The sequence below is a fragment of the Puntigrus tetrazona genome, chromosome 4, assembly GCF_018831695.1.
Source record: "Puntigrus tetrazona isolate hp1 chromosome 4, ASM1883169v1, whole genome shotgun sequence".
In the NCBI taxonomy this organism is placed as follows: Eukaryota; Metazoa; Chordata; class Actinopteri; order Cypriniformes; family Cyprinidae; genus Puntigrus; species Puntigrus tetrazona.
In genome coordinates, this window is record NC_056702.1 from 2,161,786 (window position 1) to 2,189,776 (window position 27,991).

Genomic DNA, 27,991 nt, shown 5'->3' on the forward strand with positions numbered 1-27,991 from the left:
AGCCTGTCAGCCCTCAAAGCCCTCGCCGGAAGAGGCGAGAGGGGAGAGGAAACCGCCGCCCTGCCGTTCTCCTAGCATCGGACAGCGGAAGAGATGGTGAGTCCCCTCCGAATACTACTAATGTATTCTTTGATGTGTTCCAACAGGTAGTCGGAGGGGGCTCGTTCGGCCGGGCTCAGCGGGAGGATGACCGGCTCAAGAATTGCTGGAACCAGGTACATTTCATGGATGGAGAAGAGCGATGCCCGGCCCCCATCCTCTCCCCATTTCATTGTGGAGAACGGCCTACTCTATTGTGTCGCCCAGCGGAGGGGGGAGGAGAAACGGCTCCTGGTGGTGCCCCGAGGGAAAGTGGACACCATCTTGGAACTCGCCCACGCCCACCCACTGGCCGGACACCTCGGGGCCGCCAACACTATCAAGAGGATCCGGGACCGTTTCCACTGGCCGGGGCTCGACGGAGATGTGAAACTGTTCTGCCAGGCCTGCCCCGAGTGCCAGAAGACCTCGCCCCGGCCACCTCCCCCTAGTCCACTTATCCCGCTGCCCATAATCGAGGTGCCCTTTGAGCGCATCGGGATGGATCTGGTGGGCCCGCTGCCGAGGTCTGCCCGCGGCCACGAACACATCCTGGTGATCGTGGACTTACGCCACCCGGTACCCCGAAGCCATCCCACTCCGCAAAGCCACCGCCAAGGCGACGCTTCAGGAGCTCTTCACCCTGTCCACCAGAGTGGGGATACCGGGAGATACTGACCGACCAAGGCACCCCGTTCATGTCCCGAGTGATGGCCGACCTCTGCCGGCTGCTACGGATCCAGCAGCTGCGCACCTCAGTGTACCACCCCCAGACGGACGGACTTGTGGAGCGGTTCAACCAGACACTGAAACAGATGTTGAGAAGGGTTGTCTCCGAGGACAAACGGGACTGGGACCAGATGCTCCCCTACGTCCTCTTCGGGGTGCGAGAGGTGCCCCAGGCCTCCACCGGCTTCACCCCATTCGAGTTGCTGTTCGGCCGACAGCCGCGAGGCCTGCTGGACGTGGCAAAAGAGGCCTGGGAGCAGCAGCAGCAGCCGGATGCCCAGAGGTCGGTCGTAGAACACGTCCAAGCCATGCGGGACCGAATTGAACGGGTGATGCCCCTCGTGCGGGAGCACATGACGCAGGCCCAGCAGCAACAACAACGGCACTATAACCGCCCTGCACAACCCCGGGAATTCCAGGTCGGCGACCGGGTCATGGTACTAGTCCCCACCAATGCATGCAAATTCCTGGCCACCTGGCAGGGTCCATATACCATTCTGGAAAAGATCGGCCCGGTTACTTACCGAGTCCGCCAACCAAACCGTCCGACGCACCGAACAAATATACCACATTAACTTGTTGAAGAAGTGGGTGGGGACTAGGGAACACCTTTCCACACTCGCCATTCAGGAGGGCCCGGTCGTCGACACCAACGCCCTGCTCGCTCCCGCACAGAAGACGGAACTCCAACATTTGGTCGGTCAGTTCTCGGATGTGTTCTCGTCCACGCCCGGGCAGACTAACCTCCTCCAGCACGAGATCCGGACCCTCCCGACGCCATCGCCCGCAGCGGCCCTACCGGATCCCTGAGGCTCGTCGGCGAGCTATTGAGGAGGAGGTAAACCAAATGCTGAAGTTGGGGGTGATTGAACCATCGACGAGCCCGTGGTCCAGCCCCATCGTCCTGGTTCCAAAACCAGACGGCACCCTCCGCTTCTGCAATGACTACCGGCGACTCAACCAGGTCTCCGAGTTCGACGGATATCCCATGCCCCGTGTAGACGAACTGCTGGAACGTCTCGGAAGGGCCCGGTATATCTCCACCCTCGATCTCACCAAAGGATACTGGCAGGTTCCGCTGTCAGAGGAAGCCAAGCCAAAAACGGCTTTCTCCACCCCGCGGCCACTGGCAATACCGGTCCCTTCCTTCGGTCTACACGGGCACCAGCCACCTTCCAGAGACTAATGGACATCTTACTCCGACCCCACCAACAGTACGCCCAGCCTATCTCGACGACCTTGTGATTCACTCGGAGACCTGGGAAGACCATCTGGAGCGCCTGCGGAGGGTGCTTCGGGATCTTCGACGGGCTGGACTCACCGCCAACCCCAAGAAATGTCACCTGGCGCTCTTGGAAGCGAAGTACCTGGGTTATCGAGTTGGACGAGGACTGATCCGGCCACAGGAGAGTAAAGTCACCGCGGTCCAGGAGACCCCGAGGCCCACCAACAAAACCCAGGTACGCGCCTTCTTGGGGTTGGCAGGGTATTATCGTTGTTTCATCCCCGACTTCTCCTCCATAGCCGCCCCTCTGACAGACCTGACCAGGAAGGGGCAGCCTGAACGGGTTCTGTGGAACCCGACGCGGGAGGAAGCTGCCCAGAGGATTAAGGCCGCACTCACCTCAGACCCTGTCCTGAGAGCCCCGGACTTCGGCTGCCCCTTCCTGCTACAGACGGATGCTTCTGATGTGGGTCTGGGAGCCGTGCTGTCCCAGATCCAGGAGGGTGAGGAGCATCCGGTCTTATATATCAGTAGGAAGCTGACCCCCGCCGAGAAAAACTACGCGCGGTGGAGAAGGAGGCCCTAGCCGTCAAGTGGGCAGTCCTGGAACTGCGGTACTACCTCCTGGGCCGGCGGTTCACCCTACTTACCGACCACGCACCCCTCCAGTGGATGGCCAGGGCCAAGGACACGAACGCCAGGGTGACCCGCTGGTTCCTCGCGCTCCAGGACTTCCACTTTGACGTGCAACACGCGCCGGGACAGCCAACGCCAACGCCGACGGCCTATCGCGGATGTGGTCGGCTTTTGCAGGTCTGTCAGGGGTCACTCCCCACCCACCCCAAATTTCCCCGTTATTACGCTCTGCTTTATCCACCAGGACCAGGACAGCGCTTGGGGGAGTGACGAAAGCGCCCCGAGGATCGATCAGCGTTGCCCTGGGAACAAACACGGAACACCTACACCAGCCACTCAACGACGGATTCGCCACACCTGGAGCTCATCAGCGCGGGCCAGATAAGCCCGGCCAGGCGACGGCTTCAGTGAGCCACGAGACTCCGGAAACGCAAGCTAACCTGTTGTCTCTTTCTTTGTCTCCCAGAAGCTACAACGTGACGGGCCTGCCTGAGCTACTTCCCCTACTACCTCACAGTGGACTCCCTCACGTTACTAAGCACGGGAAACACCGAGACGACTCACCGCTGCACTCACCGGATTCACCGCTACACCACCCCCGGACTCACCGCCGCACTCCTCGCACGGACTCACCGCTCACCTTCTGTGTATTGTCTAATAAATACACCCTCCGGGGGTTTTCACTGCACCTGTTTCTCTTGTGCTTCCTCTGCCTCGCCACAATATATATATATACATACTATACTGTATATATATGCACAATTTACCTTGATAGTGCCATACCCCCCTTGTCTTCAAAATGGCCCTAATTCTTCATGGCATAGATCACAAGGAACATATGATAGCTTCACGCAATTGAATCCTCACCAGAGGCTTGACTGACAGGTGATCTGACCAATCGTTACGCAGAATCTGCTATTTTGTCTGGCAAACAAAATAAACAAAAGAGTAGATTAATGTTGCTCAACTTGAACTTGAAAAATAGTGCATATTTACAGATCTACTATTGAAACGAGATGCCTTCTGATGTCTGTTCATGTTTATTTTATGCTCTAATTACTGAAGGGAACGTTCACATGCCTCATGCAATGCTGATTATGACAGATAAAGGAATGACAATTCTGAATGTAGCGGCAGAAATACAGACCCATCAGACCAGGTGAGCTTGTTCCATTGTCCAATTTTGTTGAGCCAGTGGCATCAAGTGTGTTCTTCTGCTTCTGTAGCCAATCTGCCTCAAGTTTCAGTGTGTTGTGCGTTCAGAGAGTTCTGCATACCTCAATTGTACAGGTGGTTATTTGAGTTACTGTTGCGTTTCTATCAGCTCGAGCCAGTCTGGGCATTCTCACCTGACCTCTGGCATCAACAAGGCATTTTCACCCACAGAAATGCCGCTAACTGGATATTTTCCCTTTTTTGGACCACTCTCTATAAAGCCTAGAGATAGCTGTGAATAGAAATCCCAGTAGATCGGTAGTTTCTGAAATGCTCAAACCAGCCCATCTGGCACCAGCAACCATGCCATGTTCAAAACCGCTTAAATCACCTTTCTTCCCCCTTTCTGACGTTAGTTTGGACTTCAGTAGATTGTCTTCATGCATAAGTTCCTTTCATGTGATTGACTGATTAGATATTTGAGTTATGAGCAGTGGAACAAGTGCACCTAATGAAGTGAGAGGCGAGTGAAAATTTATTTTGAAACAATTACAATTCCAGTTGGTAAATTTAATTAAATTTTCAGCTCATCAGTTCAAAGCGAGCCAACTGTTACATTTCGAATTTTGCCCAACCATGACAATCACACATCTCCAGCTATGCTCATCACCAAGGGAACATGGGTAAATGTGGAGGCCCTGCTGCCGACCTCAAATCCACAAGCAACCCAGCGGCATCTCATCAGCATGATACTGAATGTGCTACGCTCTGTGTTTCACTGCTTGCTGGGCTAGCCCTCTTTTCTTCCTCCCTCCAGTGCAACACTCAATCTCCATCTCCAGCCTCACGGCTGTCTGTTCTGACTCACCCACGCCAAACTTCTGCCTGAAAAAGTCTTATTTACAATGATGTTTTTATCTTTGAATTGAGGTAAAACCTCACAGGGTTCCACTGCATCATCATCATTGGTTTATTAAAAAATAATCTCATGCTGTCTCATTCACACATGACAGCACATGTGCATATCTCCAACAGACACTGTTGTTATATATATCACAGCTGATACATATCATGTGATTTTCTTGGGTCACAGTAAATGAGGCATTACTACATGCTGTCTCTGTGTAGAGCATCTTACACTACGGTTGCCGAACTATGTAACCACAATGTGTTTCTTCTCCATAGGAAGGAAACAGGCTATGTGGACAAATTCATCACTTATCTTTGTACCATGCTGATGCAAGACAGACCTGCCATTGTGAAGTAATGCTGGACACAGACAGCAATGATCTATCTATCTATCTATCTATCTATATATATATATATATATATCTATCCATCTATCCATCTTTATATATACATATATGTGTGTGTATACACACACACACACACACACACACACATCTGAGGGACAAAGACAAAATAAAAAAAATGTAAATGGTTTGAGCTTATATGTAATATAATATGTTTATATTATGATATATTATAAAACAATGTTTTTTTTCAGTGCAAATATTTAACCATTCTTAAATCAAGACACATTTACTTAAGGAGAAAAAAAAAATACTTTATGTATTACACTGACAAATATCTGCTAAATGGAAAATAAAACTTTAAAAAATAAACACACTTTATTTTGCCGCATTTCTCAGAAAACAAGATTTGAATTTATTGTGCTTGTAAATTTATCTTTATTTTAAAAACTGCAAAATGAGACAAAAAATACAGAGTACGAACTAATTTTTGCTCTACAGTATAATATATAGGCTAAAGCCTCTTAATCTAATCACATGATAAGCTGAGAAAGTTGACGGATCGCGGCTGCTGTTACTAAACAGACATCAGATCAAGCACAGTGCAATGTTTGATACAGTATTAATGGCAGTATGCTTTGTTATATACAGTACTTAATGGATGAAATTCTATTTTTTATGTGGGGAACCCTAAAAATAGTAATTCAGCAACAGCCCTGATTATGCACTGCAAAAACATTAAGAGTAATAGCGGTGTTTACGTGCCATTTCAAATACAATCTTCTCTTTAATAATAAAAGCACTATGCATGTGAAGGTAGCACTTTTTCTCCAACATGCCTAGCAACGGCTTAGCAGGAGCGCAGCAGGGAGGTGGATTGAGCTTATGTGCGGTTTTAGCCATCTCACTCCGAAGAGCCGATAGCGAAGCTCCTTTATCCAGCCTCTTTAGGGATCCACGAAGGACGGCTTCTCCTACCATGCTTGAGCTTTGTTAGGAACGATGATAATGACTTCATTTTAGGGACCGGCTCTGAACAGAAGATAAAGGAGCAAATTACACACTCAAAAGAGCGCGCTCATCGGGATGAGTTTTTAGGAGTTTTTTTTTCTGACCAAGGATCGAGTCGGTACCAGATGAAGGCAGATGGGTGGTGAGCGAGAGGAGGATCTCTAGAGGGATTATGCTGTATTTCTGATTCTCGTCCCTGGTCTCCCCATGGTTTAATATGCGCCAGAACTCAATCTCACACACTGAGTGCTGTTGATAAGCCTGAGCATGGTGGCATCAGACCCCAGAGAGGAGTTTATGTAGAGCTGGCGCATGGCAGAAAATCGAATTTCTCCGTAGACAATGAGGTCCATTTGTACAGTCAGACCGGATGAAAAGAGCACGTTCCGCCATCACTGTTTCCCACAGATTCCCACATTGTTCTCCCTAGACTGAAAAACAGTTTTAATGGAAGTTATGGAACTTGTTAAGGGCCGATTTAATTAAATGGCAAAACTTGCCACATGTTTTGTATTCATCTTTAGTTGCAGAGCAGCTTTTTTTGTTTCTGCGCTAAAAATCGGTCCTGTCACTTATTGATTCAGGAAAAACACAATAATGGGGCACAATCGAACTAAATGTAGGCTGATAAGTCCACAGTGGGAAAATCCCCATGCTGCAAGAGCTCTTTTTTATGTTTTCTTAATAGCAGAGTTTCATAATTTTACATAAACAGCACAGAAGGTGGCTTAAAGACAGCATGCAATTAAAATTTACCCTACTTTTCGTAATAAAAATGCCTAGGCTTATTATGAATTAAGCATTGGTCCGCATTTTTACAATGATAAAAAAAACAACCTCACATTACAGAAGAAAAAAATGTCACATTACAGAAATAAAATGGCTTGAAAATGCAGATGACTCGATTTCAACCCTTTATCTATTACCAAATAGTGATGGGCAATTATTAATTGTGCTTTTGTTGATATATGAATGTGTGCTGTGTATATTTATTATGTATATATAAAGACACACACATGCAGTATATATATATATTTAAAATATGATATATATATATATATATATATATATATATATATATATATATATATATATTAGTGCTGCTAAAAGATTAATAAAATCAAAGATTTTGTTTACATTATATGTGTGTATACTGCGTATATTCATATATATAACAGATATATATATTTATATACTATAAAATATAAGTAATATATATATATATACTATAAAATATAAGTATATATATATATATATATATATATATATATATATATATATAAACCTAAATACTTTCCAAAAAAATATACTGAATATTTCATGTACCCAAATCCTTTTTTTTAAAGATGCGATTAATTGCTACCCAGCACTATTTCAAAACTTATGTCATTTGTGTTATTTCACTCAACATTTGTGTGCTACCGCTGTTTGAACATCTAATGACGACTGTAATTTACCTCCAGTAGTTGACGTCACGCTACCGTCAGTATGGGCTGTGAGCGTTGTTTTCTGTATGTGTCACATGTTTTTTTGACGCTTGAGTGACTGTCAATGAAGTTGGTGCCTGAGAAAATCATCTCCAAACAGTCACTGATAAGTTTCCATTACTGCGGACAGCTGCTCACGGAGGCGGCAGACAGTGATTCAGCTCGCTGGAGTCTGCATTGATGATTGGAAATAGATTCCATATTATTCTGTAGGTTATTTACCAATGATTCACTAGAGGACAAAAAATGATGCCAATCAGCTTTGAAATGACTTGTAAATTTAAAACTGAAAACAATTTACTCACTCAATTTGCCAAACTCAAATAGGAAATAGACTTCATTTGAATGAAAATAAGACTTTATATTCGCTGTTTATGAACTAAATGGCAACTTCTAGATGCAGTTAATGTATAGGGAAGACTGAAGCTAGCTGTCACACTTTTCACTGAAGGTAGGGTTATCTTTGTCCAATGATATTATAAATAAATTATAAAAAATATAATTCATTTAACACACATTGTCACAACTGGAACCTTCCACTAAACATCTAATTACCGTCTATTTAATGATTTTTTTCAAATGGAAAACTGGGAAAGCAAACCTGATAATATATCAGATGGAAAACCAATCCAGTCTTAAAGGAATAGTTCACTCAAAAATGAAAATTACGCCATATTTTACTTGACCCCAAGCCATTGTAGGTGTGTATGACGTTCTTCTTTCAGATGAACACAGTCAGTTTTAAAAAAATGTACTAACCTATATGCCTTCAGGGGGTTAACATGAATTGAAGCATCATACATCGAGTCAGAGGTCAGCCGAGACGTGCTCTCAGGGACTCACATGCAGCCGTTGCCAGAAGTCAGTTATTTAGGTTATAATGTTAAAACTAGAAATATTTTTGTCACAAAAACAGATTCGATCTGCTTCAGAGGACACGTGATAACCCCCCGAAGTAAAATATGCTGTAAATATGCTGTAGGTGAAAATTATAGATTTTTGTTTTATGGGAAAAATTGTTAGGATAGTCAGTAAAGATCATGTTCCATAAATATTTTGTAAACTTCCTACCATAAATATATTAAAACATAATTTTTTTGGTTTTGATGTGATGTTCAGATGGTTAGATGTCTTGTTTTAATGTTGAGAAAAACCCAATAAAATATATTGGAAAAAAAAAAAAAAAAACAACAACATAATTTTTGGATAGTAATATGCATGGCTAAGAACTTAATTTGGACAACTTTAAGGGTGAATTTCTCAGTATTTAGATTTGCACCCTCAGATTACAGATTTTCAAATGGTTTTATCAAATATTATCCTAACAAACCATACAGCTTATTTATTCCGCTTTGATATCTTAATTTCAACAAATTGGTACTAATAGACTGTTTTTTTGGTCCAGGGTCACAAATCATTATTCAGAGCAACATAGACAGCCTGCCCCCATCTGACGTTAACTACTACCAAACGTGACGCTGATATGAAATATCATAGCATTGGAATTTAGTTTGCATTGAATTCACAGAAATGATCACAGTCAGTGTTGAGGTGCATGAAACGAAGGTGACATTTGTGCAATTCAGCTCACAGCCGTTGCGACAACTTGCCCTAGTCTCCGCGTCGGTGTAAAAACATTTTAGCCCTCTGTGATATCCTTTTTAACATAATTTGTTATTCAGTGTAAATTGTATCTCACGCATACAATAAAATAACATGTGTGCGCAACAATGCAAATTCTCTACTAATGCAGGAAAAATGCACATAAATAATAGCCAAGAGAAAGTCAATTCCCAACACTGTCCAGCCGGGCTCCATCTCTGAGCTGATGGATTAATGATAACTAAACCCGCTGTTTGAGAATCAGCGCTCTATAATTGCGTGGCAACACAATCTGCTTTCAGGGATGACGTTAATGGGCAAAGAGCCCCGGCCAGCCTTTTATTTGGCTGTCAGCGTGTAAAAGGTTCCCTACGGCGCGGGCCCCTCTCTGAAAAGCAGTCACCACGGTGTCACACGGACAGACGCGGGAGGATCGCTGTTTGAACAGCCCCAATGATTCAGATCAATCTCTGGAACGTGTTTCACCCAAGCGTGGGTGTCATCTCACACATGGCGTTATGCAAGCATCGGTGTCTCTGGCGCAATTCGACGTCTGAGATCTCGAGTCGCTCTCCTGCAAGACTCGCAAAACCAAACGGCCTAATTTTATTATCATTGATTTGAACATTATGCTGTGGATCTTTGGGAGATTATTGCATTAAGAGGAGCATGTAATTCAATTAAAAATGCAGGGCTGAGGAACGCACGTAATGTCATAATCCCATTTGATATGCGATCAGACGCAAGAGCTGCAGCACAAGACTCTGGCCGCCTGCCCGTGAGCTATGAACTCTGCTGACTGCCCCGACAAATGCACTTTTATTTTCCTGAGGGAGCTGCTTTTCAGGACATGATTTATGTGAGCATGTAGTCCGCAGAGACCCGCATGTGTGCTTTTCGGAAAGCTCTGGACCGTCATCTCTTGTCACCCGGCGCAAATCTGCGGCTATTGTTTTCTACGAACAATGGGGGATATTTTTAAACCAAACTTTACTCTGCAAAAAAAAAAAAAAAAAAAAAAAAAGCATTACATTTCCGACAGCCGATGTTCAGTTAGGTGTGCAGCGTTTGCACCGCAGTAGAGTCAGGGCTAAATACAGGGGGCAGAAGCCAATTTCGAGAGGTTCCAATTTAGCACCAGAGTAGCTTCTCCGCCTATTGACCCGCATTACGGTAGTTTGCACACAGCAGGACCAGGAGACAAACTGACTTACACACTGAGGTACTACATTTTCTAAATGGAAAGAGAGACCTACGCTGGCCCTCTGTTAACCCAGTCACAGCGGTTTGGCCCTCTGTTTCTATATTTTCAGGTTGGTTTGTTATAACACTAGTATCACAGTGTGAGAGAGGCTTTCCTCCAAAAATAACCATCCTCTAGTGGCACAGATAATGATATAGGTCAATCTGTTGGATATATCAAAGTTTCAGCCGAGGCACTAATTTTTAAAAATAGTTTAGCGTGTTTTTTTAATTGACGTTACAGTGCTGCAAATTTTAAGATACCTGTAATATTTTCCAACCCTTGAAGATGAGTCAGTTCACGCAGCGGCTATTTCCAGCGATGCAATTACAGCCTCAAACTATCTGCGAGGAAAAAGAAAAATACAAACGGTTTGTCAGCGTTTACATCTGCGTTTCAAATCAATTTAATAGTTGTATTTTATTTCTGGTCAAACCAATGCATGTGAACATTCGCACAGGAAGGACTTACATTCAACAACTGTAATTATTAGTTGTAGCAATCGTTTAACTATTAATTGAACTGTTAACCTAAATAAATGAACCAATTATTGAATTAAATACTACTACTAGTACTACTAATTCATACTAATTCAATACTACCGTATTAACCTAAATAAATGAAACTAAATAACAATGATGACTATTGCATTAACCGATTTAATTTATCTAAATAAACAGCTTTAGCTTTTTTAATGAATAAATCATTTATTAGATGCAGGCTGGTGAAACAGACCGCAACATGTTATTTCAAATGAGTGAATGAATTTTATTTATTAGAGAAGTCTACAGTACGTTAAAAAGCCCACATACATCTTCTGGTAGCTACTCCGAAGCTGTGAGCATTTTTTTCTTATAGCGTCTCTATGGCAGAGGGAGCATTTTCCCCAAAGCCTATCCACAACTGTGATAATTACCCATGCTTCTTTCCTCTGGCTCATTTGCATAATCAGCACCAGTCATTCACTGTGGTGGCACAAAGGAATATAATGAAACAAAAGAGTAACAAGGGAGATTTCAGATGCCGGCACAATGCTGCCACATCTCTGTGTTCGTTTGTTCTTACAGCTCCAACGTCATAAAGATTTTCACTTCACAATGGCATTCATGCAAGAACTTTGGGATGTTCCCACACGTTCCATGTTATTGTTTTTCCTATTCCTCTTTTTCTTCTTTTTAGTAAGCTTGAACGATTTTTTTTGTCAGAAATGGACAGTCTGAGTGGCATTTTTCCAGCACAATCAGTGCTGAAGTGTAATAAACAAATCTGAAGGTCGTTGCCATGTCTGTGCACTTCAGAAACGGCCTTTACAGCCGTTTTTCTGCCATTGAAAAAAAAAATAATAATAGTTGCTGTTTCCAGCACATCAAAGGGAATGGAGAGAGCATTGATCTGCAGGGTTTCAACATCTGGCCTGAGTGTTATACACAATGCATGCCCCCATTTTCATGCATCTATTGAGCAAACCGACGGCTGGAGAGTCTAAAAACATACAGTGTGATAGTTGCAATTGTTCTGCATTCAAAAAGACATCATAAAGGCATTCAAAAAGGCTTATAAACAAGACACTGCGTGTATCTGGTCAAATCACAAGATAGGAATCTGTATGTTTTCCAAAATAAAACGGAAAATGTTTAGCTTTTTTTTCAGATTTTAGATTCACACCTTTTTGAAAGTTATACAGATGTAAAAGTAGGGCTAAAACGTATTTTGGTCAAACTGCTATCTCACTGTAGCTTTTGCCTCATTTAACTAATTTGTGACAGTTTTGTTCAGATTTCTTTATAATTGAGTCACTGAATAAATCACTTAACCGATTTGTTCAAAACTAAGACACACAAAGGTTCTGCATGGAAAACTTTTTAATAAACATAAATAAATAATTACATATGTGTGCCTTTTATCTTTTGATTTTTCAAAGCATTTTGTCAAAATATGGTAAAATGTATTAAAATATATTGTAAATAAAATAAGCATAATATAATAATAAAGATTACATTTTAGTTATACAGAATCTATACCTACTTTCCGTTAAACAGTATTCAGAAAAGAGAGATAATAAATACAATACAAAATGAGTTTAAATATAAGAAAAGTGAAAGGACAGCACTAACAGCAGAAAAGCAGAAATAAAGGAACGAATCAAAGACTAGATATATATGAGAAACATCTAGAGATAACGGTATTGACAAAAGAGAACTGTGATGAGAGAAATACTGAGTAATATTCAATTCCGTAAAATTGAATATTGGATATGAACTCAGGTCGTCCGTGCATAAGCTGCACAGGGCAATTTATCAAAGCACAATTCAACATGCACCGTCCCATCAAGCTGCACTGTATCGCTGCCTTAGAAATGGTTGAATAAGAAGTAAGGGCCCTAGAATTTCTAGCTACGGGCTTGTGTGGAAATCCCAGGATTCAATTTCAAAATCATTCTGCCAGAAAGGCACACACATACACACAAAAACGGTTTTCAACAATGGCCAGCCAAAGCCTGTCATGAATCTGTTATTGAGCTTTTGAAGTCTATGCATGCAATGAGATCTGAAACTCAAGCTCAGTTTACTTGATCAGTCACCACACTTGTCCATGTCCGCAAAACCAGGCTGCCACCTCCAACAAGACGCCTCTTCTTCTCTATTCTATCTCGCTTTCTTATGTACACATCCCAACATCGAAGCTCCAGGACATGGCACCGCTCTCTCCTGGAGCCTCACCTCATGATGGGCTGAGCTGAGCGAGGTTAACCTCGACACTTTTACTGGGAACTCAGTCAGAACAACCAGGAGAGACAACAGAACTCCTCAGAGAGGCCCTTGAACATCCCGCGGCTAAAACTACAGTCTCGCTCTGCTTTTTTGTATAGACCAAAAAAGAAATCTATCCTTTTATCCAGTCAACTTTTGTAGCATTCAGAGCAAAGCTTGAAGAGATGGTGTTGCACAGGTGCTGGTTAGAATACTAATAATATTGACTTTAACAGAGAAAAGCTGGATGTGTATGATGGCTGCCTCTCAGGACATTTGCGCTCTCAACAAGGACATTTAAAGAGCGTCAAAAACCTGATTGGAGATACATAAAGTAAACTGCAGGCTAGCCAGTGTGCTGACACAAGCTTCTAATCACCGGCTAATAAATCTACTCTTTCTCACTCTTTTACTTACAAATTATGCAGCCTTTAATAGGTGAAATAAATTTCGCAGTGCACCTGCCTCCTTAGAAAGGAAGCGAGACAAAGAAAGAAAGCTATAAAGCAAGCAAGAAAGAACACAGTCACTGATTCTGTTGCACATTGGAAACGAAAATGAGCTATTTTTTAACTTGGCAAAGTAACTTGAGCATCATGGGAGTGTGGAGGCCTAATGAGGAGAGTGAGATGCTGTGTGTGGTTGGCTGGTGGCAGGATGTCTCTACATCAGTCTTAACTAAACAAACCCCCACCTGGGAAGCCTGTTAGCTGCACTGCAGGCACAGACAGCCCCATACCGCAAAAAATGCTACAGTTTGAGAGGCGTATTCCCAGGCAGCTCATGCGTCTCTGCAGGCATGCCACTGTCACGTTAAGTTACGGAGCGTCTCTTGTCCAGCTTTTCCACCAAACTGAAAAGCAATGTGCCAATGCAGTGCATATTGAGAAATGGTTTATGGCTGCGGCTCATGTCACAGCTATTATCTATCAATGTGGCATTGCTTTTATCAATTTTTATTTTAGAACACGGCTGCAACTGTAATATAATAATATATATATTTACAATAATCAGAATAATACAGAAGCTACAGAAGGTCATGCATTGTTTTCTTGTGATCTCGCCGTCATTTTCTCATGAGAAAACAGCACTTGCCATCTGTCACAAGCCAGAACAGAACCAAAGTGAATGGGTGCCATCAGAATGAGAGTCCAAACAGTTGATAGAAACATTACAATAACCCACATGACTCCAGTCCATCAGTTCAGATCTTGAGAAAAAGTGAAACAATTTGTAAGAAAAATTGATCATTAAAAAGTTTTCAACTTCAAACTGTTGTTAACTAAAATACAGGTCCTTTACCCATAATATTTATTTTTCAAAAAAAGGTCATCTTGCCTAAATCAAGAGTGAAATGTGCAGATTTACAAGCCAAAACGGTCCAAAACATGGACAACAGGGGATTTGTTTTACTTTTTTACTGGAGGAAAAACTATGTTAATGCTATGTTAACTCAATATGGTTTATATTTCTTATAAACACACAGCTTTACCCTTCACAAGAATAAATGATTGTGACATTTTTATCAGCTGTTTGGGCTCATTCTGATGGCACCCATTCACTGCAGAGGATTCACCGGACAAGAAGTGATGCAATGCTATACTTCTCCAGATGTTCCCATCTTGAATGGCCTGAGTGTGAAAAACATTTATCAATTTTTTGTTTATGAGTGAACTATCTGTATCTGTTAAACATCCTTTGGCTGCCAAAAAACTGACCACATGTTCAAAATCACAACTTTGTTTACGTCAAAGCCATCTCAGGACACTGAAACAGGAGCTGTTTCAGCTTGAGTGAGCCCTCGGTTAAAGTAAAAATGTGCTCATCCATGATGCAGTGCTATAGATATGTCTTTGTCACCTCTAAACAAAAGAAAAAATAAAAGGGAACAAATTGAGATCAATAAAACAACTTAAAACCGTTCTTGAGTTCAAGAAATTGTGGTTAACAAAAAAATAAAGATTTCTTAGGACTTCTGTTGACTATTACTTGCCGAAAGACTAATTTATAGTTCAGTAGTCCAATATTTATTTGACATAAATATATTATCATAAATTAAAGTCAGTTTTATACAGTTTAATAATCTATACAACCGTGCAAGTATTGGCCAGAATCCATATGCTTGTACCTTTAAAATTAGTTTTGTTAAAGGCTCTTCGGAAAACTTTACAGGTTCTATGTCTTTGTCAGAGGCTGTAAGACCATCTTCTCTAAGTTTCTTGTAAAAATATTTATAACTGTGGGGCTCTAGTCAATAAACTGAACTGCCCTCTAAGGCCTCGTCTGTCAGAAAACAGATGCAGCGGAATGCCATGATGAAACCGCCTCACAAATTCCTAATATTCCTCTAAATTTTTCATAAATGGGGGCATGGACTGATGAAAAACCTGGTACTTGCTGACATCAACCAAAAGCCAGATTTATGCTTTTATAGTACATGCACATTTTTCTTTGGCAGAGCAGTCTCCTGATGCCAGATCAGAAAAAAATGGTCCAGTGTCCGACCCTATTGGGAGTTTTATTATGAGTTATATTCCTGTTTTCTCAAGGTGTGTGCAGTCCCGAGGGTGAGCTGTGAAGGACCTGTGCATGGGCTGTAAAGCAAGACAGGTCCGTTTCAGGAAAGCACCTTCACAGTGAATTCATCCCTAAAAACAGGGTCACAGCAAAAAGGACGTATACTGTCAGAGTCCCTGAAACAAGAACCAAAAGAATTGGATACATGAAAACGCCTACCTTCAGCTTCCTGATTTTGTTTCGTCCCCAAAATTCCAGTTGTTGGGCAGTTCTGGTCCTTAAATGAAATTGCTACATCTTGTCTGCAATGAAACAAAAATATATAAAACACAGCAATTATTAATTAAATAATACCAAATAGGAACCCTACTTGTCAGCATCACTCTGAATATTTAAAAACGATACAATTATTTTTACAAAGCTAAATAATTATAATAACCTATTAATCAATCAATAATTATAAGCATTTTTTGGTTGATGGAGAAAACGATTGCTTGCCATTGAGTGTATATTTGCAATGTCATGACTCATTCATTTCAATTATCTTTGATTATTTCTAATTACAGCATAATTTCCAATAAAAAGCATTTCCTACAGTACATGGTTTTCGATTAAATTTTCATCGTAACAACAAACGTCATAGAATAACAATACGAAACTGAGAACTTCTCGAAATTAACTTTAGCATTAAAAAATGAATTAACCCTGAGAAATATTCACGGGAGTGTCCAAAGGTAACAACTAGCACTTGTTTGCCCTCATATTAGCCTATGCTTTAAACTTGAGGTTATATAATTTTAGGAGCTACATAAACACTCTATGATCTTTCATACTTTTTATACAAAATGTCTGGGGAAAAAACAACCCCTAAATACGACGCAATCAGAAATTAATACCAACATATTATCCGTTTTCTTCAGCCTCTCCTTATTTCACCAATGGCTCTCGTCTGACAGACGCGACACTTTAGCCAATCAGCTGCGAGAGTTTCTCTCTGCCCCGCCGCTATTGGTTGATCTCTGGAGACTCGGGGGCTGTTCCGATATTAATGACCGCTGGGCAGACAGCGGCATGTCAATGTGACAACCGAGCGAGCGGCTGCAGATGCGCCTCTGAACGCGGAGGAAGAAGGAGGTTGTCAGTGCGAGGGACTCTAAAAAGCTCCCAGACGGCTCTCACCTGGTGGACTTCGCCTCGTTCGTACGGCAAAATCTCAACGTTAGGAGCGCGAGCCGCCGCTGCTCCCCTGTCTGCGTTGGAAGAAGACCACGCGCGCTTATTTTCATTTGCGTGGCGCGAGCTTTCCGCTCTCTGGAGCACTGCGCTATAGATGAACGGAATACATGTCGCCTTATCGACCGGAATGACTTACGCTGAAACGGTAAGTTTGAACATTTTCCGACCCACTTGATGTATTTGGCTTCATAAATATTAATTTTAGTCGGTATTTACTGCATGAGCATCCACATTCAAGTTGAGAGAATATGCGTCAGAGTGATTCTTTCCCTGCAAAACGACCGTGAAGGAGCCGAAATGGAGGGAAATGGATAACAAGCACGTAGGTAGTTGAATAAATAGCCATGTCAACCCGGAGCACAGAATTCCTGTTGCTGATGTCGCGGTCGGAGAACAAACACATGTGCAACAGGAAATCTGTGCTCCAGCTTGGCATGCGTATTTTTTTGGACACAAGGCACGTCCTGGACGAATAGCCACAGGCAGTCTTGCATCTGGCTGTTCTCAATCTCCCTTAAATCACCCTGTTGCCGTCCAAGATGTTCTACAGCACCCCTATAGCACATGAATTTCAAATGCAGTCGCCTTGAGCATCCACTGTACAGTAAGTATCGTTAAATGAATGTATATCGCTTTGAATGGAGGCATTGTGATTCTGGATCCATTCGTGTGATCTGCATTCATTGCTTCAGCCTAATTTATACCGTCCACAGCAAAACACCTCCTATGCAGATGATGATTTTTTTTTTTTTACCCCAGCTGTTAATCACACAACCAGTGAATTTGTCCTCCCACATCTCTTTGTAGACGGAGGCGTTGAGGAATCGTTGCAGACTGGCATTGCACTTTCTAAGTCAGAGGTTGTGTTACGGATTGCAAATGGCATTTATGTGTTTGCATGCATGCATAATTTTAATGTTTGGGGTAGTGCACCAAATTCAATTATTTTTGTTACAATTATAAAACTATTAAAGTAGGATTATGCAAAAAAGAAAAAAAAATCGTATGTGATCCTCTACTAGCAAGTAAATGCCAATTAGATTACTGAGTTCCAGGGGCAAAAGTCACTGGGCATGAAAGGAAAATTTGGAAGGATTGGGCTTTCCCATAGAGGACCTTAGTGGAACCACCATGGCCTAGGACAGCCATAAACAGTTGTCTCTTGCTGATAGCAGGCCACTGATTCGTTACAAATGAAAATGTTGAGCAAAAATATTTTGCGACTAAAGGCACTCCAACCAGTTTGTGTCCTTGGAGTCTCTTTCATGCCAAACTCGCCAAACTCACACCTGAGTGGGCAATTCTTAATCACAGATGTAATCACATGGGCCACTTGATGACTGCACTAATTAACAGACAATAAGTAAAACCCTTGATACTAAGGATCTCTCAGACGCGGCACACTGGAGTGTTTAACTGATTTTAGTACCTCTTTGTATGACAAGGTGCTGGAAAATTGCTTTCTCTGATCGTTGCGTCATACCAAACAGTTTAAAGCACAAATGAATGGTGGATGTGCGGTTTGAAATCTAATTTATGCAAGGCTGCATTGTCAGTGCAAAGTGGTGTAGGCTTCGATACAAAACATCCCAACGTGAGTGCTGAAAAATAGCAAGTGTAGCTTTTCATTAGCTTAACACTTCATCAAACAAATGAAAGAGTGAACTGCTTTCATGTTCTGGCAGAGCATAATGCTAGCCACGCTAATATCATGGGTTCAATTCCCACTGAAAGCATTCCCTGATTGCACCGCGGGGTCACTTTGGACCATGCCTGTGCCAAATGCATTAATAAAAATGTAAATATAATATTAAAAAAACAGAAACTTGAACACACCTTTAGAGGGATATGTTTTTGTGCATAGTTGTATTGCCTAATGCAAAAAGGGCATGGTACACTTGCTTTTTAATGATTTCTCCCAAATCTCCATCTACTGAGAAGGTCATCACACTCCATGTTCTCTCACTGTTGCAAAAGCCTCAACTAGTTCTGTTTCAAAATATAGACTTTAATAAGAGAATATGATAGCAGCATATGCTATCTGTGTTTTCACGAGTAAACAGAGCAGAACCATCTGAGAAGCACTGCTGTGCTCTCCATCTGTTCTTAGATTAGACTGATACCTGTAGTAGAGGCATCCGGTGCAGTATAGAGCGCATACTGGGAGAACTGGGAACTCATTATGTCTAAACAGTCAAGCTAGAGATATTTAGAACACAATAAACCATTCACTGCTACACCGATAGATCGACTGACACTTGCTGTTGGGAACACGCTTTCAATCAATCAGGCCCAATTAGAGTGAAATGCTGTATTTGTACCCTGGGGAGATTTTATTGGTTTTCATAATTAGGTTCTTCATATATAGTGTAGTTTAGCCATGCAATTATTCTGCCCATTGTGCATGGTGTCTTTTCCTCAGGCTGGGTTGTGCATGTTAGAGCAAATAGCAATGTTTACAAGTCTTTGGATTCAAATTTTCTTATAGCATATTTAGAAACTAAAGGGCAAATTCTGGAAAACTCAAAGAGAACGTACAAATGGAGTTACAAAAATTGTAACAAAATGTACATCTGATCTAAAAATGATTTGTACTGGCATCTAAGGATTCAGCATTTTACAATACAAATACAAAGCACAAAGTGTTTTATAAATACAAACCACATTTGCAGCCAGAAAATCAATTTATCTAACAATATGAGTAATAGTACTTTCCACCAAAGACTAGCTTAGAAAGGGGTCAATAATAGGAATGAGATACTTTATTGATCCTTGATGGGTAATGTATGAACTACCTGAAAGTAGTTGGCCAGCTGGTTTGCAAATTTTGCAAGAATGTGCATTTAAGCTTTGAATAGCATGATTACTGTATTGTTACACGCCTTCACTTTCTTCCTCACAAATTTTGCCTAATGTTACATTTTTAAAAAAATATCATTGATGTTAATCATTTAAAATGTGACATCATTGTAATATTTAAACAAATTACAATTTGCCCTTCTACCTTGCAACTGTTTGTCTAGTGACTTGCCCTTGATTTTTGTCCTTAGATCTACAGTATTTAAGAGTTTAAAATCACTCTTACACTGCAAAGACAGTGTTGCATTGGGTGCGCGGTCCCGTGCACAGCTGAGAAAATAAACAAATAAAACAAGATGCACGCTGAGTGTCATGACAACAGCAAAAGTGGCTCTGATCTGGCATTTTTTTTTGCACAGAACCAAATCCTAAAACCTGTGCTTGTGTAGAACATCACCACTGTTCTCTTTCTGCCTTGCAAGCACTGACATTTCCTTCAGGAATTGCAGTTCAAGTTAATTTATATCAGCACAAAGTAGATTTTCTTAAAAGAGCGAATCAGCATCAAACAATCAGTTACAAAATACCAGAATTGTTCATGTACACTTGAATTCAATGAGGGAAACAAACGACACCAGTGGAAAAGCTGAAACCTGTGGGGTCCATCGGTTAATTTGGAACATTGATTCTGCATTAACCGTCGACTCGGTGCTGATTTTGCGAGCACATTGGAGCAGGTGCAAAAGGAAACGTTCCTTGAGCATTGCACCGGAAACTTCATTATGCACACACATTGCATAGCAAAGCCTGTTTAATGGACTCTTCCCTTACCTTGAAAATAGTGTAATGGCAAATCAATGAAGTACAGGGCAGGGGGAGGAGCAGCAAAACCGACTATGCCACCCACTGAGAGGCCTATACAAACTGGCTGGCACCTAGGTCCTTTGCGTCTTCTCCAGGCCTGAGAGAACAGATTACGCAGAGCATGTAAAGAAAGGAGGGGAGAAATGAGAGCTTAAGTGAAACACAAAGAGAAGAGGGAGCATGGGTGTAAGAGCAGGGGTGTCTTTCTGTAGACATTTGTATGAATGAGTGAGAAAAAAATCTCAAGACCATTTGAACAATATTCCCTCTGACTCATCTCTATAACACAGAGGACTATTTCTACATGAAGCAATTCCACCTCTGCCCTACGTTCTGTACATGCGATTTGTTTGACCGAAGTTTTAACTGGAAATGAAAGCCTACAGCTATACCTGGCACCATATATATTTCAAACACCCATGTAAGCTTGGTCAGGTATGTTACTCTTATATTCTATGCCTTCCTAGTTTTTTCACACTTGTAACAATTAACTTACAATTACCTGGAGATAATACAACAAGAACAGTTGCCCAAATTACAAGATGAACAGCCCTACAACAAAAATATAGGCTACATAAAGAAAGTGATAGTAGTATTCAGGAGCAGAAATGTAATAATTAGGTGTAAAACGACACAATAACTCTGTGTATGTATCTATCTATTGAGGCACTTAAATTCTGCATGCTCTCTGTTGCTGTTTGAGCACTTCAGTGTTTTCGGCAGCGGCTGAGAACGGAAAACAACATTAAAGTCCAGATTCAATGACTTTTTCATCTAAATGGTCTGAAATTGCATAAATGTGTAAACTGGCAAGGCAAAACACGTGCAAATGATAACTTTAACTGTATGATGGTTGAACTTAACAGTTAATCCGCGGACCACTGGTCTGTACAGATCATGGTTCATTTACAATCTGTTGCACCCCTACTTGCTGTAGGGAATAATAATAAAAATTAATCAAAATACATTACTGCATTTGCTCTTAGAAAAGTGTCCTCGATTTTCAGTAATGAATGTGTATCCCTGTTTAAAAACATCAAAAAATGTTATTATCCCCAGTGCAGTTTGCATTGAGTTGCTACAGATATTTTCCAATCTGCAAAGGCACTGACTTGGGATTTAAGAGAACCTCAAGATCAGTAATCAGTCCCCAGCCCACGATTTACAGCCCATCTCAAACAACTCAGCCCAAAGCAAACACAGGAGCCGGGCTGTCACCATTCAGCCTGAGTTACTTCCCAGGGTCAGTAGGGCTTCTGCCCACCGGACATATTTATTCAAACATGCCCCTATATTTTACAAGCCCAATCAAGATGATGCTAGCTCTGTGATATCAGGTCTGGCAAATAATGGCGGGGAATGATTCTCTGAGTCCTCTTCTCTCCAATTTCGTTGACTGACTCTGCAGTACATCAGGATGGTGATTAGAGGCATCCATCTTGAAATTCCATTTTCTCTGGTATTAGTTGCATTTCTCTCTGTCTCTGAAAGCATGGCACACTATGCAAGGTATTGCCACTTAAGCTTTAAGAGCCACAGTGTTGTTCCAAGTTCTAACGTTTGTATGTTCTCACCTACACTTAACTGGGTTAAGCCTAATTTCTTTCATTTGTCTTTGACTGGAGTTTTTAATGGGTATGCCATACCTTTATTGCTGTTGCAGAGTCAGTGGAGGTTAATACAGGTTTAGTTGTATTAGTGTGTCTCCTCTCCTGGGAGTGTTTTTTGTAGATACTCTAAGAGAAACAGCCTCCAGAACACAATCATGAGCCAGCCATTAGATTCAAAAAAAGACATCATTTACCATTGCAGAAACTAGGGCTCTTTTCTGGAGGATAGTGTATTGATTTTGTACCCTTAACATGACTAAAAACTTCTTTAATTTCTTCTTACTTCACAAAATGTATGCAATAATGTATGCCACTGACACACAGTTTTAGGTTCTTTTTAAAATGTTGCTAATTCATTACATGCTGAAATAATGTACAGAAGCCCAACAGTTGCAAATGATGCTGTTGACTATGGAAACCTAGATTTAACACACTCATAGCAGTGCCAAATTATTCATGCCCCATTGAACTACGCCTTTATTGTGCATTGTTAAATGGTCCCGTTCACGATGTGAAATCACTGAACAACTCTGCAACTCTGGCCCTGCATCAAAAGCATAACCTTGTTTAAAAGGGCAAGATGGAGAATGAGAAAAAAAAAAAAAGCAATCCTGCACAACAGAAAATAGAAAGAAGGATTAAACGTTTTGCATGTGGGCCACCAGAACAGTTTTTCTAAACACATCTTAAATTTTAAACATTTATTAAATATTACAAATTTTAATATGCTAAAACTTTATAGTTTTTTTTAAAATATAAATATCAATTTTAATATTGATTTAGAATTATTACAATTTAAAAGAAGATACTAGAAAGATTAGAAGAAAAAACAAATGCAGTTTCATTTATTGCGCATTAACGCTGTGCTGTCAACAGACAAGCATGCCTATGCACTGAATTAGTAGTGAAGCTGCACTACTAGAAAGAACATGCAGGTGCTGTAGGAGCAGTGCTCCATTTAACACGTCATGAAAATAGGCCATTCGTGTCAGTCAGGAAAACTAGATGCATTTTCCAGTATTTATGGCTGACACAGGTATTGTCAAGCAGCCATTTTCCAACCACCATGAGAGTAGCGGCATATCTATGAGGTGTAATAAACAACAAATTTAAAAGCATTCATTACCTGCTAGGCTTATTAACAATTTGACAGTTGTCATCTATGGACAATTCGGTGTAGTACCTAGCATCTCTGTTTACAACACAAGTGACAGAGAGACAACAAGATCAGGTGCAACATCCAGACTAAAAACCGAGATCAGCGGAAGGCCTCATACCATGTACTTCAAACAGATTATTTATCATATTCATCATAAAGAGCCCTGTATTGAAGCTTTTTCTGAGTGTTCTTGGATTAATGAAGAATCTTGTTGCCTTGGAAAATCACACATTTCGCCCCCTCAATTACTCAACCAAAAAACACACTCTCACCTCCACAGAGCCTTGAGGGATGAACTGAGTTTCTCTGTCTGTGAAGCTTACTGAAGACTTTCTGTAGTATCCTCACTTCCTCACCACCTTCCTTAGGCACTAAAGTTGAAAAGAGGGATGATGGTGTGATGGAACAGTCTCTTTCTTTCTGTCTGTCTTGCTTGTTTGCATTCTGGCTATGGCACTTTCCATAGTAACCCTGGTGATGTGGAGAGCTCTCAAAGAATTGCTATTTCTTTTTCTCAGTATTCTGTGTAGCACAACAAAGAGTTGCTTTTAACAGTGGAAAATTTGGAGTTTAAAAGTAAAGTTGAAACCTAATGTGGCATTTGCAATTAAAATATTCAGTCTTCAAGGCCATGATGTAAATTTCTTATAGTTTAGTTGTGTGTGAGAATGTTTTGTGTACATGGCTAGAACATTTCATCACAGCGAATTGCATCTGCGGATTCTACCCTCTTGAAAAATAAGCAGGAATATTAATGCCTACATGTCAAACACACAAAGCTTCATAATTCACACATTTTAGGGAAATTCAGCTTTAGAATCCCAAAATAATATCTAAGGTGAAGGACACCTGTATTCGTATGTCAAAGGCTTAGTGTGCAAGATACTGCTGAATAAAATGTCAGCAGGCATCAGAGTGCTTTAATGTGGCTTTTGTAAATGTCAGCATGCCTCTGTCTTGCCTTAGTGATGCCCTAGCATTTTTGCGGTAATTATATGCTAATATTTTTCATCTCTTTGTTCTTATTTTCTTCAGGTAGAAGTGGATTAGGCTGATGATGGCACCATCAATGAAATGAACGATCTTGCTTCTGCCTAGCTGAAACCACAGCTACCTGAGGTTTAATGGTGACCTTTTTACCTTTATCTGCCCAACTAGTAAAATTCCCTACACCACCTTCAATCTGAATTACGGGAGACTTGGCGACGGGACATTGCATCTGTTGACAGCACATCAGTCAGGGCCTAGGGAAGGCCCTCAAGTGAGGATTCAAGTGATCACCACAAATGGTTGATTATTTTTGAAGTGAAGTGCTTTTGCCACAAAATCTTTAAGGACCAACTACTTACTGGTGGGAACCGTGCCAATATGAAGGACATATCATTTGCGGATTATTTGCTAGTGGGTCTTGCAGTGACTACCTTGGTTCTTGCTGCAGAAGAGAGAGTCAGTTGTCCCAAACTTTGCGTATGTGAGATTAGACCCTGGTTTTCCCCTAGCTCTGTCTATATGGAGGCTCCCACTGTTGACTGTAATGACCTTGGACTTTTTGACCTGCCCATGAGATTGCCATCTGATACACAAGTTGTTTTACTGCAAACCAACAACATTGGTAAGATTGAGCACCCTGGATTGGATTACCTGCCAAACATCACTGAGATTGATCTCTCCCAAAACAACCTGTCATCAATAAGTGATGTCAATATTGGACACCTCCCTCAACTCTTATCCCTACACATGGAGGAAAACTGGATATGTGCCCTACCAGACAACAGCCTTTCTCAATTGGCCAACCTTCAGGAGCTCTATCTAAATCATAACCTCATCTCCTTCATTTCCCCTGAGGCTTTTCGTGGTCTTCAGAGCTTGCTGAGACTTCACCTCAATTCCAACCGGCTTCAAAGTATAAAAAGCGAATGGTTTGAGCCCTTACCGAATTTGGAAATTCTAATGATTGGGGAAAATCCTGTCCTCTCTATTCAGGATATGAACTTCAAGCCTCTGAGAAATCTACGCAGCCTGGTTCTTACTAGAATGAACCTATCACAGATACCAGATGATTCACTTCTGGGCCTTGACAATTTGGAGAGCATCTCATTTTATGATAATACATTCCCTAAGGTACCCCACGGAGCTCTCAGGCATCTGAAGAGCCTCAAGTTTTTGGATCTTAATAAGAACCCCATTGGGCGAATTCAAAGGGGTGACTTTGTGGACATGCTCCATCTTAAGGAGCTGGGCATTAACAGCATGCCCGAGTTGGTGTCCATTGATAGTTTTGCCCTCAACAACCTCCCAGAACTGACAAAAATCGAAGCCACCAACAACCCTAAACTTTCCTACATACATCCAAATGCTTTCTATAGGCTGCCGAGGCTGGAAACTCTAATGCTAAATGGCAATGCTTTAAGTGCCCTCCACAGGATCACAGTGGAGTCCCTCCCAAATCTCCGGGAGGTCAGCATGCACTCTAACCCCATCCGCTGTGACTGCGTTGTACGGTGGATGAATATGAACAAGACAAACATTCGCTTCATGGAGCCCGATTCTCTGTTCTGTGTGGAGCCTCCGGAGTATGAAGGTCAGCATGTGCGGCAGGTTCACTTCAGAGAGATGATGGAGATCTGTCTGCCTCTCATCTCTTCAGAAAGCCTCCCCACACAAATCAGTATGGAAAGTGGGAGATCTGTGTCTCTTCACTGCCGTGCCTTTGCTGAACCTGAGCCAGACATTTACTGGGTGACTCCGTCAGGGAGAAGGGTCATCCCAAATGCTGTTTCTACGAGATTCTACATGCACCCCGAAGGCACACTTGATATTTATGATATCACTGAGAGTGAGGCTGGATTGTACACATGTGTGGCACACAATCTTGTTGGGGCGGACCTGAAATCTGTCTCAGTGGAGGTAAATGGATACTTCCCACAACCTGTCAATGACTCACTGAATGTCAACATCGAGACTGTACAGACCAACTCTGTGTTGATATCCTGGAATGCCTCTCATGGTAGTCTGGCACCAAACATTAAGTGGTATACAATGCCCAAGGCAAACCATCCAACGGTGGCATTCACAGCTAGGGTACCATCTGATGTGGCTGTATATAATCTCACGCATCTCAGCCCTGCTACACAGTACAAAGTGTGTGTGGACATTCATAGTATCCATCATAAACACGACACGAGGTGTGTCAATGTCCTAACTAAAGGATTAGAACAAGCCGTAAAGGACTCAGAGAGGTGGGATATGGCGCTGATTGCTGCTTTTGCTGTGCTTTTCATTGTGATCTCAGTGGCTTGCTTTCTGATTTATGTCTTTATGAGGAACCGCTGCATTTATGGAGAACTGAAGCGATACCCTTCCAAAATGGCTCTGATGTCTGAGACCAGCCAGCAGTCTCCCTTTACAAGGCTCTGGATTTCTGGGAAAGGGATGCCAGCTGCTGTTGAGGTGAAAGCCACAGTCATAAATGTGTTGGACAATGCATTTTAAGCTGCACGTGCAGAGGACCACAAAAACTACAAGCAAATTGAAAAGGCAAGAGCGGAGAACTTGCTGTTCCAACTTGCCATTTATCTTTTTGCCTTGAAACAGACATCAAATTCAAATAGAAGGGATGTCTAAAAATCTATAACTAGCTATATAGCCCCTCATCACGAGCTGTCAGATGTGGCAAGTGGCGATGGAACAGTGGTAACTAGCGAGAGGTAGAGACTTGCTGCTAAAATATGCAGTGTGATATTTCTAGGCCATTCACTGAAAACAGATGATATTAAGACATCAGGAAGGTGTTGTTTCTCATACCTGACTGTTAAATGTGTAAAGAGTAGTGGAACAGTCCTTGTGGTCCCAAGCAATACCGTCTGTGCTGTACGACAACCACATAGGCGTGTTAGAGACCCGACTGTTTGTTGAGAAGGAAATCTAGTAGAATAGAAGATTACGGTGATTATGATGTGAACTTTTGATGAAATGTTGTTTTTCTATTTAAAAGCAGATCTGTCTTTTCATGCCTAAAATTGTTATATATTCTATCCAGAAATGTAACAGGTATCTTCTGTGCAGTAGCCAGTAAACAAGTGTGAATTACTTACAGTATGAAAGATACAACTTAAGTAACGAGACTACACATTTGCTGAATAAAACACAAATGTACATCTTAAGGAATCTATATACATAAATATATATTATATTTGATTATATTACTATCAGGACTGGATGTTGTTGAATGCAGACACTTTAAAAGCATCTCTCAGACATAAAATGCAGAAGGTTGATCATGACAGGGTAAGTGCCTACTCCTGAATCTTAGACCAGAAAAAAGAAAACAACAACAACACTTTTGAATGTTACTTCTAATGGTTTCCTGAGAGATCCCTGGAGAACAGAGCCATGATTCCAGCCTCACATGCAAATTTGTGCAAATACTATATGAGTATTTTTAGCATAAACATGGTTTAAAAGCATTGCGTCCTTGCTTTGAGTGTGAAAAAGCCATTTTTATATTGACTGTGCTGTCTGTTCTACCCTAAGCACATTAGTCAATGAGACCAATGTGCTTAAGGTAATGTAAAAATTAAATAAATGTCAGCGTTTTTTTTTCTTCTCATGTTGGAATCAGTATGTTTACTGATCAG

The 27,991-nt window shown here is 41.5% G+C and overlaps 1 protein-coding gene and 1 long non-coding RNA gene across 4 annotated transcripts; one reads left to right on the forward strand and one right to left on the reverse strand.

Moving 5' to 3' along the window:
• Positions 1 to 5,519: 5,519 nt before the first annotated feature.
• On the reverse strand, positions 5,520 to 20,884 carry LOC122343454. 2 transcript variants are annotated; one of them, XR_006250782.1, is made up of 5 exons: positions 20,553 to 20,884; positions 15,906 to 15,988; positions 10,683 to 10,763; positions 7,545 to 7,746; positions 5,520 to 6,518 (listed from the first exon to the last, which is right to left on the reverse strand). It is a non-coding gene; the product is annotated as an uncharacterized LOC122343454 (long non-coding RNA). The 2 variants fall into 2 exon arrangements; XR_006250783.1 differs by having other exon boundaries at positions 7,545 to 7,806.
• LOC122343453 (leucine-rich repeat neuronal protein 3) lies at positions 16,747 to 27,963 on the forward strand. Of its 2 annotated transcripts, none has more exons than XM_043237924.1 (2): positions 16,747 to 17,067; positions 24,394 to 27,963. In XM_043237924.1, the coding sequence occupies exon 2, from the start codon at positions 24,723 to 24,725 to the stop codon at positions 26,844 to 26,846; it is 2,124 nt and encodes a 707-aa protein (XP_043093859.1). In that variant the 5' UTR covers positions 16,747 to 17,067; positions 24,394 to 24,722; the 3' UTR covers positions 26,847 to 27,963. The 2 variants fall into 2 exon arrangements, with proteins under 2 accessions (XP_043093859.1, XP_043093858.1); XM_043237923.1 differs by having other exon boundaries at positions 16,748 to 17,067; positions 24,390 to 27,963.
• Positions 27,964 to 27,991: the final 28 nt, after the last annotated feature.

Excerpts from the sequence above, each read along its gene's own strand:
- LOC122343453 (XM_043237924.1), top strand. The coding sequence starts at position 24,723 with ATGAAGGACATATCATTTGCGGATTATTTGCTAGTGGGTCTTGCAGTG.